The following is an 18,041-nucleotide window of genomic DNA, read 5'->3' as shown; positions in this document are numbered from 1 at the left end:
TTTTGTACGGAACTACCAATTTTCTCTCTAGCACTTTCAAATACTTATAAATGAACACAGAACTGTATTAACCCACCTCAGTTTTTGTAATCCTAGCCTATCTAGTCATTTTAGAAAGTCACCCACGGTCGGTAGCATATGCTGTTGGATGCCCTTTATGGCCATGGTTGTTCATGCGGTGGTTACAGTGTATTACCGATCAAACAATATCATGAGGTCTGAGGCAAAGCCATGGGAGCAAACAAGTTTGTTACAGGGACAGACAACATTTTTTTACATGCAAATCTGATTGGATACAGTGTTTTGATTATTGAAATATCAGCCTCAATTTAGCTTCCAGAGTTGCTTTATTCTTTCTGAGGGCTAATCGGGGACATTTCCAGGGACAGGCTGTCGCTGGAAATCGGGGACGTCTGGTCACCCTAATATTCAGAGTGGGAATACAGAGTCATGGGTCTGAATGGACCAACTGACAGAGAGAGTCGGCGTCTGTGGGACCTTGACCAGGCACATTGGCCATGAGTGAGGTGTCAATCTGTCCTGTTTGGTTGGATTGTGATGGGTGTGACCCTGCATCTATATCACACATTATGGCTAAGTATAGCCAGAGGACCATGTTGAACACAGCCCTTGCTGACAGCCCCTTCACACTGTGGACCAGCTTCAGGCTGTAGCCTACATTACAGCTACAGAGCCTGCCCCTTGTTGACCCACTGAGTGTGATAGCAGGGCTGGCTGGTGGGAGTGTCGGGAGCCCTGGCTGCCCCTGTGTGTCTCCCTCCCTGCTTTTCCCTTGACCTAGCGCCTACACGAGCAGAGGATCTATTAACCCTTGACCTTCTTGATATGTTAACAGTCGATGACCTCTGCTGGTGCAGGCGCTACGCCAAGGAAAGTGTCAAAAGTGCTCCCCTTGGACTGCACAACGGAGCCCCCCTTGCCCCCTGCTGCATTCGCCACGGTAAGAGCCTGCCCCCCGTCCCCTCCTCAAACACCCCAGCTAGCTTATTGCAGGCCCAGGCTCCCTCCATGCCTCCATTGACATTTAGCGTACGCTCGCCTCGGTAGCAGCCTCAGTGCTGAAAGGAAACGGTGCCGACTTTGTTTAAACTCAAGCCTCCATTAATGTCTATTACCTCTCATGTGGAACCTGAATGATTCTTGGGGGGGGGGGGGGCTTGTGCCGTGCCTAATTAATCGTCCCTTTCTCTCAGCGTTTAATGACGCCCTCCTCGATTACCATCAGCCGTTCCCTGGCCTGGGAGAGAGAATATGAGGAGTTGTCCCAATCTCCCTGGAGTTATGGCGCGTTGTCCCTCCTCCTCTCGCCGTCCCTCTTCAGGTCCCCCTTGGCCCCTTTCGCAATCACAGCCACCTAAAGATTAATGTCCCCGCACGCCATTTGCAGTTAAGAAAAGCCGACAAAGACTTACAGCGCAATGGCTGCTGTTCTGCTGTGTTAAATTTCTAATTATGTGGGGGGGGGGTCGTGACTAGAGAGAGATAGACGTGGAAGGATTGTTCATTTCAGTCACGTGACCTAGACCTACAGTAGACCATCTTTACCTGTCATCCTGGAGAAAGAGGGGGAACCTTCTAGGTTTAGGCATCTTCCTAAAACACTGTTTGGACCTATGAAGAGAATAGATTGCCCTCTCTTTTTGCCCTGTCAATGTGTGAGAACATGTAGGGGTAATAGACCATAGTTGTGGCACCGTGAATGGTTCTCCTGAAACAGTGTTCCCATGAAGAGTAGATTGCCCCCTCTCTTTGTCCTGTCAATGTGTTATAGGCCTAACATTAGCAGGTAGACTCATGACATTAGAGTATTTGTGGCACTGAGGATGGTTGTCATGACGGCCTCCCCGCCCGCTTTTGTATTTCCTGATCTTCTGGTACCAGACTAAACGCTGTGGCGTCGTCTAGGAGACCTGAGGCGCAACGATTCCCCTCCACTCCGCTGACCCACGTTATTCCCAGCGAGGCAGCAAGCTTTTCTGACATGTTGTGAATGCCAACAGCGTTCACTGCTGATCTTCTGCCAAGCAGAGGAGAGCACGTCGTGCACAGCTGGAGGACAGAGGAGGTAGAAAACTCCCAATAGGCTACCATGAATTTACAGTGTGTTTTTGGTCCATGTTGCCATATTCAAAGGTTGCCTCTGTCACACTTTCTGCTGGGCTGTATTGCCTGCTATGAGCCTGGTTATCCACACAGATTTAATATGATCAAACAACTTATTATATTAGATTCTAATCAAGAACATTCCGTTCATTCTGTTTTCATTGAATTGCGTCCTTTTTTGGTGCATTTCAACCAATCATGTCATTGTAGCGGCATGGCTGTCTGCCGAAGTCGATGGACTTTTTTTTCACCTACCGATGTGATATTTCAGGGCAGAACTTAAAACAGAGAAATACAAAAACAAGTCTCAGATTTCCCTGTATTTCCGCATGTTTCTAAACACCTCTTTCTCTGTTTCTTTGTGTTTCAGCCCGGATTGGGAAGATGAAGCGCCGGAAGCCAGAGGATGGGCAGGTATGTCCACTGTGCAGCGCGCCGCTGGCAGGGACAGAGGAGGAGATGAGTAGGCATGTGGAACAATGTCTGTTCAAGGTAGCCTCACGTCCATACCCGTTCCCCCATAGCCTCAGGCCCCTCAGTCCTCTAGTCAACCAGTCACCTCTCTCTAGTCACTGGTCACCACCACGCTATCTAGTATCTATCAACTCTGCTCCCTTTCTTTCCCCTAGACTTGACACAACATAGACATGACAAAGACTCAGAACACATAGACACATTGTCTGACAGCCTCTTCTTTTAGTTGTTCACCAAACACTGAACCTGGACTTCTCCAGTCTTAAAGAAAGAGCTTTCCTCTGCTTTCTGCTGGTAATAACATCTTAGTAGCAGTTAGATGCTCAACTGAAGCGTCCAGGGGAAAGAATCATTAGTGTAGGCAAATACCTCTCTCCTGTCGAATGGTCCGCCCACCTCTCTCCCCTGTAGGAAAGTCTTCTTCCTCCTCTGAATCTCTGGTTCCTAAATATAATAGATGGCAAGTGAGGTATCCTGACCAACTCAAAGGTTCATGCTCACTCACACTGTAACACATGTCATTAGCTCCCAGAACATAATGTATTTATTTATAGAAGTCATGCTTTCTATAAAGTTGGTCATGATTCTGCCCTCGGCCCCTAACTTTAGTGATGGTTTTTCCAAATTTCACAGATCCATTTGTTGTAGTTCTATCACCTATTGTACCTCATAGCTAGTTTTGTATTAATAACAAATATATTAAAGTATCGATAAGCATTTTGGTGATATAGTATAATTGGAATTCAAAGAATTCAGATCGTTTTTGGTTGATCCTTTTGATTATGCGAATAGTTCCAAATTCTGACATAGGAGAACATGTATTTTTCTACTCCAAGCCCTACCCTGTGTCTGGTTCAGTGTTGACAGTGTCTTTGTTCTCTCAGAGGGAGGGTGCGTTTGCTGAGGATGACTCTGCAGACATGGACGGAGAGAACGGGACCCGCTTCGAGGAGTACGAGTGGTGCGGCCAGAAGAGGGTCAGAGCTACCACCCTGCTGGAAGGAGGCTTCAGAGGTACACAACAGTGACACTATACACCTATGGGCTATGGTCAAAAGTAGTGCACTATAAAGGGAATAGGGTGCCATTTGGATCGCAAACCTATTTTTCACACAAAAAAAACAAATTAGGCTACTTTGGTTCAAAACATTTATGTAACATTTGAGAATCAACTAAATGTTTAGGGTGACAAAGTATGAGTCTGGAAACCCAGTGCACCAAATGGCTTCCACCACAGCACTCACTCTAAACGCTAGTCCCTGCTAGTCCCAAGCCTCCTCAGTAACAACAACAGAGTGAGGCAGTGTATCATTGCCTTTTAAAAGGACGTGACTGGGTGCAGAGGCTAACATGCCTACCATGCCCACAATTACAGGGTGGACAGCTCTAGGTTTACGTGCCAAATTACACCCTATTCCCTATTTAGTGCATTACCTTTGACCAGGGCCCATAGTGCACTAAATGGGGAGTAGGGTGCCATTTGGGATGTGCCTCTGGCTCCAGCTACAGTGTGAGGGCATGTAGCCCCGGTCCAGGCAGGGGTCAGCCCAGTCCGGCCCTGGCCCCAGCCCCTTTAGGAGAGAAAGGAAAACACATTTAGCTGTGCAATTGACCTGTCTGAACCGGTGAGGAGTGGTGTGTGTGGAAAGGGACCAGTGACCCTTTGGGTTCCCCTCAGCCCAGCGATGCAATTATAGCCATGGACACAAAGCTGCCCACTAGGGAACACAGACTGATCTCTCATATTCTCTCCATTTATTTATTTATCTTGCTCTTTCCTTCTCTATTGCTCTCACTTTCTTTCTCACATTCTCTCCATCTGTCTCCCTCTGAAACATATCTTAGCCCACATCATCAATAGGAAGGGCTAGAATTCAATACATAGTCCATTATCAGTAGTCGCTGACAACGAGACGGCATTGGGCTGTTGATTACATTGCCCATTAAATTGTATATATTTTAATTTCTCCCTCTCCAATAGTGACTTTTAAATGTAGGTTATCAAGCAACCGGATATATCTAGTTTAGTGATTTAGAAGCTGTAATACATTGATCCAGCCAAGCCACTGTGTGCTCACCTACATGATTTGTGAATATTTAGTAGGTCATTGGTCTATGATCAATTACTAGTGTAGTCCGCTTAATTGGACAAGTGTATGATTTGGTCATAGGTCAGCGTTCATTATTTCATGTCTGACAGACAGGCCTTACTTCATTGCTATAGAGAGCTGTAAAAATGAATTGGCTACAGGTCCTCGTGGTGTGTCTCTGGAGATCACCGGAAAGTCAAGTCTTCTCTAAGGGCCTCTTTCAACCTTGCAAAGTCGCTAAACCCCCCAAGTCCCCAAATTCGATCCAGAGTAAAACTGCATTACAAAGCCCAATAAGATGTGTGCCTTTTGGCCCCTCTCTCACTCTCACCGCAAACCCAGACAGACAGACAGACAGACAGACATCAACGACCAGTTTGAATTCTCAACTGAACCTCCTGAGGCTGTCCGTCTGTCTGTCCATTCATCTAATGAGCAGTAGACCCCTTCTGGCGGGCTGTGATGTGACACAGATAAGGGCTGGTCAAAGTCAGAGGTGCTGGTGATACCACTTGAAAGCGACCCCCTCCCCCCAGAACCTCAGAAGGTGGATTTGCCTTGAAAGCTCTGCTGCAGTCGACCATGGTTCAATGGGTCCAGCCAGGCAGAATCCACCATCCATCCAGCCCACGGGGGGGTGGTTGATGCGGAGAGGAGAGGAGAGACGGAGACAAGGGGCTTCAATTGGATAAGAGGCCTAAGCTATCCTCTGTGAGACACCAGCACCAACACTGACACCTCTCTCCCTTTGAGGGGAGGGAAGAAAGGCAAAGGGAAGCCCTTTAAACAGCACAGAAAAGTCAAAGGCAGTCAGAGGGTGGGAGGATAATCAAACAGGAACACTTTTCTGCTTGAGACGTGTGGGGCCCTGGTCCTCCTGTGTACATGGCTTATGAGGACCTGGGAGACCGCTCTAAAGGCTGCTGTATTGATGAAGAGGGTCAGATCTGATCCCTACAGCCTGATAGTGAAGACCAAGGCTAAGGGGGCTGATCCGGGGAGAGGGGATTTGGGTCCGCTGACTGAAGATGGCTCCAGGGATATAAGGCAGCGCTTTCTCCTTTGTAAATGGGCTTCAAAAATGGCAGCCATCTTTGTTTCTTCCATCTCTGTCCCATCATCTCCCCAGATGTGTCCTGTAAATGCCAGTGAGATATGACAGCCTTCGACCAGAGCCGACTGGGGAAGGATGATAAGGGATATCAGCGCCATGGCGACCGGGTGTTGTTGGTCAGGCTGTCTCTTATGTTGATTGGCCCCTTGACCCTCCCTCGCTTCTCACAGCTTAGAAACCTAACGTTGTCTCTGAGTCTGTCTCCGTGGTAATAGGTGTTATATGGAGATAGGTGTGCCATGTCACGGTCAGGTCCATGTTACACAGGCAAGAACACATGCATTTTACATGTTCAAGTCAAGGAGATGTACAAGATTGGTTATGATAATGAATGTGGTGGATATGTTTAGGTGCATCTGTGTGTGTGTGTGTGTGCAGGGATGTGTGCGTTGGTGTGTCTGTATATCGACCCTAGCTGATCTGCCAGAGAGGTGGGGCTGAGAGGAGGTGGGGCTGAGAGGAGGTGGGGCTGAGAGGAGGAGGAGGTGGAGCGGAGAGGATAAATAAATAATGAAATAATGTGACTGAAAGGCAGTTATGGTGGCGCTGACCTTTTCAGGGGAGATTAGATTGCCTGCCAAGACTGGTTAAAGGGAGAGATAGGGGCTGAGCAGCAGGACCAGACCATGCCTGCCTTGCCCAACAGCATGGTTGAGTCCCAAACGGCTCCCTGTATAGTGCATTACTTTTGCACTCTATAGGAAATAGGGTTCCATTTGAGACTCAGCCCGTGACTTAAGACTGCGGTAGTCCTCTCATCGTCCTCTCGTCTGCTCGTGGGACAACAACCGGGTCTGACACTTAGACTTTGGACACTCCAATTTGGGCTGGATGGTTAGATTACATGCCACCTGCTTTTATAACATCCCTTGGTTTTACTTTCTAGCAGTCAACTATCAGTGTGATGGGGATCTTGTTTTCCCAACTTGTCTTTATAGTCCTCTTCCACACTTACCGCTGTGGTGAAATGAAGATTGAACTGGATGGAATGCAGCAGTAGTAGTCTGCCTATCTCCGTCAGTTCCAGTTGTGGAGAGTATATTTAAGGGGAATATTTATCCATGTCCCACTGGGTTTAATGCTAATCCCATCTAGTAAAACTGAACTCTGGAAAGTCCTCTTCTAAGGGGCCACTGGCCCCAAAACTGTTGGGGGTTGGGGACAGTGAAAGCATCTAGACCCATTCTTTCTTGCCACCACTCAACACCACAGCCTTTTAAAAATCAATGCCGTTATCTCTCCCCTCCCATCTCCTGGCTCCAGCCATGCATCGCTAACTAGCCGCAGTATCAATACCCTGATCAATTGATTGGATTAACAGTGATTTCTGGTTCCTTCCAACCCTCTGTTACTTTCTCTTCCCCAATGTGCCTGGTCACTGGACGCCATTAGTGGGCGGGACAAAGGGGCAGTCTGTTTATTTGTTTTAGCCTCTCCTACGTGTCACCAGTCGTTCACAGTAGATTCATGAAATGCTGGGCATCATTTGCAGTGTATTACCTTTGTGACCGCCAGACCTCCCTCCCTCCTTTACAGCAGCCTTATTCCTCCCTCCTTTACAGCAGCCTTATTCCTCCCTCCTTTACAGCAGCCTTATTCCTCCCTCCTTTACAGCAGCCTTATTCCTCCCTCCTTTACAGCAGCCTTATTCCTCCCTCCTTTACAGCAGCCTTATTCCTCCCTCCTTTACAGCAGCCTTATTCCTCCCTCCTTTACAGCAGCCTTATTCCTCCCTCCTTTACAGCAGCCTTATTCCTCCCTCCTGTACAGCAGCCTTATTCCTCCCTCCTTTACAGCAGCCTTATTCCTCCCTCCTTTACAGCAGCCTTATTCCTCCCTCCTTTACAGCAGCCTTATTCCTCCCTCCTTTACAGCAGCCTTATTCCTCCCTCCTTTACAGCAGCCTTATTCCTCCCTCCTTTACAGCAGCCTTATTCCTCCCTCCTTTACAGCAGCCTTATTCCTCCCTCCTTTACAGCAGCCTTATTCCTCCCTCCTTTACAGCAGCCTTATTCCTCCCTCCTTTACAGCAGCCTTATTCCTCCCTCCTTTACAGCAGCCTTATTCCTCCCTCCTTTACAGCAGCCTTATTCCTCCCTCCTTTACAGCAGCCTTATTCCTCCCTCCTTTACAGCAGCCTTATTCCTCCCTCCTTTACAACAGCCTTATTCCTCCCTCCTTTACAGCAGCCTTATTCCTCCCTCCTTTACAGCAGCCTTATTCCTCCCTCCTTTACAGCAGCCTTATTCCTCCCTCCTTTACAGCAGCCTTATTCCTCCCTCCTTTACAGCAGCCTTATTCCTCCCTCCTTTACAGCAGCCTTATTCCTCCCTCCTTTACAGCAGCCTTATTCCTCCCTCCTTTACAGCAGCCTTATTCCTCCCTCCTTCACAGCAGCCTTATTCCTCCCTCCTTCACAGCAGCCTTATTCCTCCCTCCTTTACAGCAGCCTTATTCCTCCCTCCTTTACAGCAGCCTTATTCCTCTCTCCTTTACAGCAGCCTTATTCCTCCCTCCTTTACAGCAGCCTTATTCCTCCTTCCTTTACAGCAGCCTTATTCCTCCCTCCTTTACAGCAGCCTTATTCCTCCCTCCTTTACAGCAGCCTTATTCCTCCTTCCTTTACAGCAGCCTTATTCCTCCCTCCTTTACAGCAGCCTTATTCCTCCCTCCTTTACAGCAGCCTTATTCCTCCCTCCTTTTCAGCAGCCTTATTCCTCCCTCCTTTACAGCAGCCTTATTCCTCCCTCCTTTACAGCAGCCTTATTCCTCCCTCCTTTACAGCAGCCTTATTCCTCCCTCCTTTACAGCAGCCTTATTCCTCCCTCCTTTACAGCAGCCTTATTCCTCCCTCCTTTACAGCAGCCTTATTCCTCCCTCCTTTACAGCAGCCTTATTCCTCCCTCCTTTACAGCAGCCTTATTCCTCCCTCCTTTACAGCAGCCTTATTCCTCCTTCCTTTACAGCAGCCTGGACCCAGGTATTCCCCAGGTCCAGGTGGTTGACTGTGCTGTGGGAGAGAAAAAACACATTTTCAGCCTCAGCGTATGTGAACAATGGCTGTGGTGCATCAATATATCCAGCCTCTTCCCCTCTCTCCGAGGAGGCCGGGGTAGGCTCTGTGCTAAGGGACTGGAGCTGCTGCTGGAGAAAAGAGAGGGTGAAACCCATGTCCCTGCCTGCCACCAAGGATAACCCTTTTCACAATTCTCCCATGCTTTTTAGTAATCATATAAAAGAGACCTTTTTAAGTTGGATTTGATCCCTGTGGCTGGGTGGAGCATATGTGAACAATGGAGCATATGTCAACAATTGCTGTGGTGCACAAATATGTCTGTTCAGCTGTTGGTGGCGGAGACAGTAGTACCAGATAGCTGAAGGGGCCAGTGGGCAGCATAGGAGCCTGTCCTATCCAGATATACCACACCACCACCATGCAGGGACCTTGAAGTTATTTAAATAGTATCTGCCCACTGGCCCCTTCAGCTGTCTGGTACTACTGTCTCCGCCACCAGCAGCTGAACAGACATATTTGTGCACCACAGCCATTGTTCACATATGCTCCACCCAGCCACAGGGATCAAATCCAACTTAAAACGTCCATTTTAACACTGAACAAAAATATAAATGCCTCCGATTTTGTGTTCGATAATTTGTCAGTACGTCCAACCGGCTTCACAACCACAGACCACGTGTAACCACGCCAGCCCAGGGCCTCCACATCTGGCTTCTTTACCTGCCGGATTGTCTGAGGGGGGGTGGGGGTGTTCTGAGGAGTATTTCTGTCTTTGATAAAGCCCTTTTGTGGGGGAAAAATGGGCTGGGCCAGGCTTCCCAGTAGAGACCTGTCATGTGAAATCCATATGAATTTATTTCAATTGACTGATTTCCTTATATGAACTGTAAAATCTTAAAAATTGGTGTATGTTGCATTTTATATTTTTGTTCAGCATATATGATCACTAACAAGCATGGGAGAATTGTTAAAAGGGTTATCCTTGGTGGCAGGCAGGGACATGGGTTTTACCCTCTTCTCCTGCAGCAGCTCCAGTCCCTTAGCACAGAGCTTCCTTCAGCCTCAATGGAGAGAGGGGAAAAGGCTGGAGGAAGGCTACCTGTCTTCTGGGTCTCTGTAGAAGGTTGGCCTTAGAATCTCTATCCATGTCTCTACCTAGCCTATGTCTTCATATGAGCCCATGCCATTTTTTATCCTTAACATCCGAGTTTGTTTGTACTCCACCACAGCATTGTACCATCTCCTGTCTTGACATGAGTCAGCTATCAGTGTCCAGCCCTAGATGAGTTGGAGAGTCAGCCCCTGACCACTCAATCAGCCCCCAGCACTGTGTGTCTCTCAATGGCAGCACAGGCAAGGTGAGAGACAGGGCCCTAAGTGGAGCTGAAAGGGCCAGTCAGACAGCAGCAGGAGTTTGTCTGGCGAGCCGCTCGTCACAGGGTTTATAGAGGTGCCAGTCAGACCTACAGCCAGTCAGCCATTCTCCATAACTAGATAACCAGCCACTGGCAGCTGGCACAGCCCCTCCCTCTGTCTGCCGCTGACAGCCTCACCTGGCCAACAATACTTCACAGGAAAGAAGGGAGAGATGGCAGCATCTCAACATGTCCATTTCAATCAATGTGCTTGACCAGCAGGTTTAATAGACTAACTCAGATCTTTGTTACCCTGCTGGTCTACATGTGTAGAGAGAGGGATAGGCAGACAGGGTCTTAGAGGAAAGGCTACTGTTTGTTGGAGGCCTGGTTTGCAATGTCATCCCATCTGAAATGACAGAAATGAATGTTTCAGAGGTTGTGTAGTATATACCAGGCATACTCAACTGGTGGTATGCATCTGGACCCAGAATGGGCTCCTGTGTGGCTCAGTTGGTAGAGCATGGCACTTGCAACGCCAGGGTTGTGGGTTTGATTCCCACGGGGGACGAGTACAGATGAAAATCACTCACTCACTACGGGGGTGTTAAATGCTGATAAATTAGAGGTACTCCACCAACTCTGTCACCACTGTAAGTCACTCTGGATAACAGTTTATCAACTAGTAGCCTAGTTTGCAATGTCATCTCTAGCTATCTAAATCTTGTGGTTATCATGGTCAGATTACGTGCCCATGGGCCTTGACCCCGGGGGCCCCCATTGATTTTGTTCATATGAACTCACATAAGACATGGAAAAATGTGTAGATTTGAAGGAAATTACCTTTAAAACTGCAACATGTTCTCTCCACCAACAAGAGAGGTGTGAACAGTTTAGGGTCGCATGGGTCGCAAGGTGGGGGTTTATTACTACGCCGATAAATGACATTATCCATCCAGACCTTTGCCACCTAGAACATTTCTGGATCTTCCCAAATAGTAGTTGAGTACCCCTGGTAAAAATGAAGTATTGAATGTGAATGTATTTACACACATTTTCCTCCTCAACATTGACAAAGGTTGCATGGTCTGAAAGAGCCTAGACACTGACGCCTACCTCTGCTGCCCCCCTCCTCTCTCGCCTTCCTCCCTCTCCTCAGGAACAGGCTTTGCCATGTGCAGCACAAAGGAAAACCACGACAGCGACGCCGACCTGGACGTGGATGGAGACGACACGCTGGAGTACGGCAAGGCCCAGTACACAGAGGCAGACATCATTCCCTGCTCCGGAGAGGACCAAGGAGAAGCCAAAGAACGGGAGGCCCTGCGCGGGGCGGTGTTGAAGTAGGTTCTCACTCCTACTCTACTGTACGCTAGTAAACTCTACTCTATTGTCACCTTCTGCTTTGTGGCGTTGAGCTTCTTCTCAAGACACAGCATTGTGTTTGTTTCTGCTCTTACAGTGGCGGAATGCCTTCCAACAGAATAACACCAGAGTTCTCCAAATGGGCCAGTGATGGTGAGTTGAGGCTTGAAACAAGATGTCATCCTCTGTATTTATGGTTACCTTATTGACATTTTTTGACCGTATTGATGAATGTTGAGGTCGGTGCTAATATCTCCCCATCTTTCTCTCTCTCTCTCTCTGTAGAGATGCCCTCTACGAGCAACGGGGAGAGCAGCAAGCAGCAGCTGCCTCAGGACCCCAACGCCGCCTGCTCATCCTCCAACGTGCCCCGGACCTGTAAAAACAGCGAAATAGAGAAGTAAGAATCACCCCCCCATCCTTCCTACCCTCTCTTCTCAGCCACCTAAGCATCTCCACACACACACACACACACACACACACCTGCCTTGGCTGAAATCCAACCACTGCCTCCCCCAGCCCTCTCATATCACGTTTCTATTACTCTCAGATGCGTTTCTTTCCTTCCTACGACTGGCCTGTTGTGTCATAAATGATGCATTTTGTGTGGTCATTTTTTCCTCCTGCGATGAATCTAGCGAAGTCTCACTTCATCCCCTGGTCTGATCACAGGAGGGTCCCACCGTATTGATCCCCTCTCTAGCTGTGTGCTCCAACTGGGCCAGACACACAGCACCACGCAGGAATCCTAATATCACCCCACACACTACCTCCCCCTTTTGCTACCTAGCCGGCTACCTCCCCAATTCATTACAACCTAATCATGTGGAATTGTTTGCCTAGCTGCTGCTCTACCATCCTCCAGGAGTGTTCACTTAGTGGAAGGTGGTACACACATACACACACACACTGGGCCTGGGGAGAAGTAGCAGGCTGGCAGACCTCCTAGTGTAGTAGAAACACCGTCTCCCCTGCCTCCCTACCAAGCACCAGATAAATGTGAATAATCTGTGCATGGTAAAGGGCAGCTTCTCTAATTCCCTCATCTCCGTGTCCTCATCCATATTCCCCGACAAGCGGTGCCCGGAAGCATGGCCAGCCCCTCTGAATGGGTAATTGGGGTCAGAGTAGCACAGCTAGTGGAGAGAGGGGGGGGACTTTTGTTGATTGCTTGCTTCTGCATGTCTGGCATATTCCTCCTCTTGCTCTCCATTTTGGCTCAGTTGCTTCAGTTTCCTCCACCCCTATCTTAAATGTGGCCACGGGTCGGAAACTGTCTTCCATCACAATCTCTCTCTCTTCTTTCTCACCCCTTCCTCACATTTCATTTGACTGTTTCCTTTCCTCAGTGTCAAGTTCCCCAGCACTGCTCACTCTGACTGAGATAAATTCATGTTTTGGTTTCAACAAAGCAGCCAAACAGCTCCATTTCTTCTTCTCCCTCAGCCGCCATCATCATTGACTTCCTGTGAAGTGCGTAGTAGTAGTACCATCGTAGCAAGTGTTTTATAAATCCACACACACGATTACTTCCTGTTAACACCCGTAGCCGCACACACACTCGTCTCCACTCCACTGTGTCCTCTTGGCAGGACTGCCCTGCCTGTCTGCCTCTCCGGCAGGCTAAATGCTTCATTGCTCAGTTATCGGAGTAGAGTTGTTCTGGCCACATATTAAATATCAGCCTGCTGTTGGAGAACTGAACTGGTGCATAATCAGAGCAGCTTGAGATGCATTGATCTTGGTTGCGTCCCAAATGGTGCCACCCTATTCCCTACATAGTGCACTGCTTTTAACCAGAGCCCATAGAAAAGTATTGCACCATGAAGGGAATAAGGTCCCATTTGGGACGTAGACATGATCTGGGCTCATCGGTGCACTGTGATCACGTATCTGGTCCGATCTCTCCCTCCCTCTCCCCTGGTTGAAGGTGTGTGTACCCAGGATAAATGTGTGTGTGTGCAGAGTGGGGGGATGAATTCATCATCAGCACATCCTCTGTGTCAGCGTCATTATGATCTGTCTGTGTGGCAGACAGACCAACCGAGACATGTAAACACAGTGACTGTCTGAGGGATAGGGAGGGAAAGCCTTGTGTCCATCAGGAAAACGGTGTAGGGGTTTAGGCAAAAGGGAGTGTGTAGGAATAGTGAGTTTGCGGTGTGTAGATGTCTGTCCGTGTCAGCTTGAAGCTAGACGGGGGATTGTTCCCTATGTGGTGAGGCCAGAAGCATGACGGCTTAGGAGATTGATTCATCGTTGAAACTCTCTGCCTCCCCTCTCATACACACATGCACATGCGTGCCCTCAGAGACACACCCAGACACACACTCGCCACAGAGAGAGAATACCGCTCTGCCATTATATGAAGGAGTAGGGGCATTAGGCGTGTTAGGCAAACTGGGCATAGATCACTCTTGCTTGTTGTCAGACTGAAGGAAGAATAGACCTTAGCCATGAGAAGGGCCTCCAGCCTGCCCCCTGAATCAGCTTTATTAGCTTAGCTATCGGCTGCTCTGCTCCAGACGTGACACACCTGTTTATTTAATATCATATTTCCACCAGCCAGGCAGAGAGAGAGAGAGAGAGGTTCACCAACCAGTCTGCTCTGGAGCCACTGACTTTGTGTTTTTAAATGGCACCCTATTCCCTGTATAGTGCACTACTTTTGATTGTGCCCTGTGGGGAAAAAGAAAGTCAAACGTAGTGCACTATGTAGGGTGCCTAGATTTTAGGCACCCTACATAGTGCCATTTAAGATGCGTCTACAGACAGTCACAGTAACTCTCCAGCTGAACCTATATTTCTGACAGATATTTAGCATTTTTCTCTCTGCCTGCCGTTGTTTTCTACGAGGCCTTATTTGATCAGGTTCCACAGGATGTTGGGAGGGTATTGTATTATACGGCGGGAGATGATGTCATTTGTCAAACACCGAGAGAAGGGTTCTTCCGGGAATAATAGTTTAACAGTCCCTCCTTACTATCTGTTGGCTCATTGGGAGGAACAAGCCTGTTTGATTATTTTTACTATTGTCATAGACCAGACAAGGAATAAATAATAATTACATGAGTTGATGTCATTCATTCCTCAACAGTACAATGTTGCTTGTACGTTGTTACATTCTGACTTCTGTGCCAAAATCTAGAAAACAAATGGGCATGCAGGGTTTTATGGGCAATTTCCTGATGGAAAAGAGACTTCATGTGAGAATCCTTTTAAAGAGTCCAAATTGAAGGGATTGAATGATTTCAGAGGAACAACTTTGCTGTTTGCAAAATGCGTATGGCTTTCTCAGCCCTCGATCCCAGATGAAAACGAGATATGTCTCCTTTCATTACGTTGATACGGTGTGTGTGTGTGTGTGTGCTCTTGCGTTTTGCGGTAGTGAAATCTCTGATCTCATCCCTGATGGGTAATGATCTCTTGGCATCGGGGTCTCCAGCCCCACTCGTTCCCAAACAAGATAAATGAGCTTTCCAATGCCGCCAATGTGATTGCTGCAAAATTTAATGCTCAACTTGAAACAATGGCAGAGATTTCCATGTAGCTCCGCAAATAATTGAATCTGTCCTCAATTTATATGTGGTGACTCTACCCAACCCCCTCCCTTTGCCTCTCCCCCTTCGGACCCTGTGAGAGAGAGGAGCTCTCCCCCTATAGCCATCGAAGACCCTCCTCACATACATATGGCTGGAGCTGAAGAAATCATTTGGGACTTTTATTTTCTGGTGTCAGTTTAGTTAAGGCCTTAGTTAACCAAGCTGATGCAGCCATGGACTGTAAGTCTCCCGAGTGGCGCAGCGGTCTAAGGCACTGCAGTGCTAGGGGCGTCACTTCACACCCTGGTTTGATCCCAGGCTGTATCACAACTGGCCATGATCGGGAGTCCCATAGGGCGGCGCACAATTGGCCCAGCATTGTCCGGGTTTGGGGAGTTTTACAAGTAGGCAGTCATTGTAAATAAGAATTTGTTCATAACTGACTTGCCTAGTTAAATAAAGGTTACATAAAAACAAAAAAATAGTGATGTCCCACTCTCCATAGATATCATTTACATTTTTGTTGGAATGTGTGGGTTTTGTTAACTAGACCTATGTTCTGACTTGATCTTAGTCTTCAACAGTATTCACGTTTTTATTTGTATATCTACATTTGAGTTTCCGAGGGTTTGTAAATTCACGTACATTTTTGCATAGTCCTATCACACAAAGATGCTGTATGTACAGATGACAGAATGAAATGGGTGAATGGGGAAGGAGGTGGACGTGGATTAATCCCCATTGTAAAAGGTTCTCAGTCCCCTGGGTCTCTCCTCTTCCCTTTTGCCCGTATCTAACTGTAATTACACCAGCCAGTAGTGTGCTCAGGAGGCCACCACTGGCCCTCCTTGCCTGCCTCTCTCCCTGCCTGAGAGATGAAAGGCTGGGATATAGGTGGACGCTAGATGAAGATAACGGGCTGATGGAGATGGATTGCAGGGGGGCAGAGGCCCGGGGAGGGAGGGTGCAGGGAGCCTAGCAAGGCTGGCTAATCAAATGAGAAATGGGCGCGAGGCAAAGCCTCTCGCACACATTCAGACTGAACAAAGAACACTTAACGGGGAAGAAGGACGAGCTCCCTCTTTCTCCATTTCTTTCTCTCTCTCGCTTTCCATCCTGTAGTGGTCAGAGTGGAGGATCACCGCTGAGATGACATACACTGAGTATACAAAACTCTTTCCATGACATAGACTGACCAGTTGAATGTGCAAGACAAAAAGAGTTGTCAAGAGCACCAGTTTGTGTCAAGAACTGCAATGCTGCTGGGTTTTTCACGCTCAACAGTTTCCCATGTGTATCAAGAATGGTCCACCACTCGACATCCAGCCAACTTGAAACAACTGTGGGAAGCATTGGAGTCAACATCGGCCAGCATCCCTGTGGAACGCTTTCAACACCTTGTAGAATCCATGCCTCAACGAATTGAGACTGTTCTCAGGACAAAAGGGGTGGGAGTGCAACTCAATATTAGTGAGGTGTTCTCTGGCCCCACCTTCCCCTTCTTTTGCTTCAGGGATTGTGTTCAGTTGGGAGAACGAGTTTTCCATTCTGTGCCCTTCTGAACACAAGCTCAGGTAGTCCTCCAAAGACCTGTAGTCTGTAGTGTCCCAGCTACACAGAGCTGGTGTAGCAGCCAGGTTCCTCTTTGCATGATGTAGTATTTCAGGTTAGATTGTAAGTCTTGTAAGGTTTTATCTGTACTCAAGGCTACTACAGCTTCAGTGCCCCACAGAGTCCCACTGTGGTCAGAAACTTAGCCCAGGCCTGATTCACGGCCCTGTTTTATGCCCACAATGTTTACTTTACTTGTATTTCCCTTAGCATAACGTATAGCCAATAACTCATCTTATAAATCATTTCAAGTTTAAGCACAGGTTGTTTGGTATATTATAAGCCACTATCATAGCATGGATTTTTGAGGTGTAGCGTTACAAATGATAGTAGTTTGGCGTCTAAGTCTAGCGAAACGGGAACTGCGTAGACCGTCTTCCTTTACCAGTCAAGCTGAATTGTAATCATTTATACACAGGCTTATGCCCAGTAAAGACACGGTTACCTATCCATGAAGACAATACAATGAGGTAGAGCTGTGACGTGACAATGACAGGGAGTCATTATGTCAAGGTATGTTGAGAGTGGTATATAGATACTAATAATTGCTATCATCCAGTTTAGTAATGCAGTGCATGCCTGATGTCCAGCCAGCCTGCCTGTTTGTGGTTGGGTTAGGGTTGCCCCCCCCTGATACAGTCATCAAATGGTTGATTACTTTCAGCCTGGTGAGGTAATCCAGTCCCCTCTGCCTAGTGTGTAGTAAACCAGGGGCACACACCCCCACTCTGGTCCACCATCCATCTTTCCAATTGCTCAGGCCTCCACATAAAAAAAGATTAAAACCCCCTTTTATTGCACGAGGGAATTAAATAACTTTTAGAATGTGGTTTCTTATAAATCACTGGCTAAATGAATATTCATTGTCAACCCGCCTCGTGTCTGAGAAAGACAAGAGAAGGGTTGGTCTTTATAGGGTAAAGTTTTACTCCGTGCGGCCCAATGACAGTGTTGGTTGAGTGAACCACTGCAGGGATTTATGAAGCTGTTAAAAGGGAAAACAGCATGCTACGGAGGACAGCGCTTCTGGGGCTGCTTTATAAGCAGGCACGCTAATCAAGACTAAATGCATTTTTACAAGCTCCTCACTAATAAGAGGAGATTTTAAAGCTTTATGGCCGTGGTGTCACAGGACAGGAGACAATGACTGGCCTCTCCTTTCTGTAGCCAAGGTCTCTCTGTCCAGTCAAACGAGTTTCAAGTTGACTTGAGTCACAATCAGCTGCATTTTATTGGACTAACAGGAGACAAAGGAACATTCAAGGTCTTGAAGTCATATTCGGCTTAACTCAAATGATGCGTCCTTCTGTTAAGAAAACATGACATTGGTGTGAGTATCTCTATATGAAA

The 18,041-nt window shown here is 47.6% G+C and overlaps 1 protein-coding gene across 14 annotated transcripts in view; it reads left to right on the top strand.

The window, feature by feature from the left end:
* Positions 1-18,041, top strand: part of LOC110530324 (E3 ubiquitin-protein ligase RNF220) — a 289,576-nt gene that overhangs the window by 256,951 nt on the left and 14,584 nt on the right. For 5 of the 14 annotated variants that reach the window (XM_090182298.1, XM_090182297.1, XM_036985960.2 and 2 more), the window contains 6 exons: positions 857-961; positions 2,495-2,616; positions 3,483-3,612; positions 11,333-11,516; positions 11,636-11,691; positions 11,824-11,938. In XM_090182298.1, coding sequence (XP_090038424.1) covers positions 857-961; positions 2,495-2,616; positions 3,483-3,612; positions 11,333-11,516; positions 11,636-11,691; positions 11,824-11,938 — 712 coding nt within the window. The remainder of the gene's footprint in view (positions 1-856; positions 962-2,494; positions 2,617-3,482; positions 3,613-11,332; positions 11,517-11,635; positions 11,692-11,823; positions 11,939-18,041) is intronic. The other 9 variants (XM_090182300.1, XM_036985965.2, XM_021613274.3 and 6 more) reach the window with 3 other exon arrangements.

The sequence above is a fragment of the Oncorhynchus mykiss genome, chromosome 8 (genome assembly GCF_057628025.1).
Source record: "Oncorhynchus mykiss isolate SJ-2025 chromosome 8, ASM5762802v1, whole genome shotgun sequence".
Classification (NCBI taxonomy): Eukaryota; Metazoa; Chordata; class Actinopteri; order Salmoniformes; family Salmonidae; genus Oncorhynchus; species Oncorhynchus mykiss.
The sequence above is the reverse complement of the archived record's forward strand: the minus strand, read 5'-3'. Positions and strand labels throughout refer to the sequence as shown.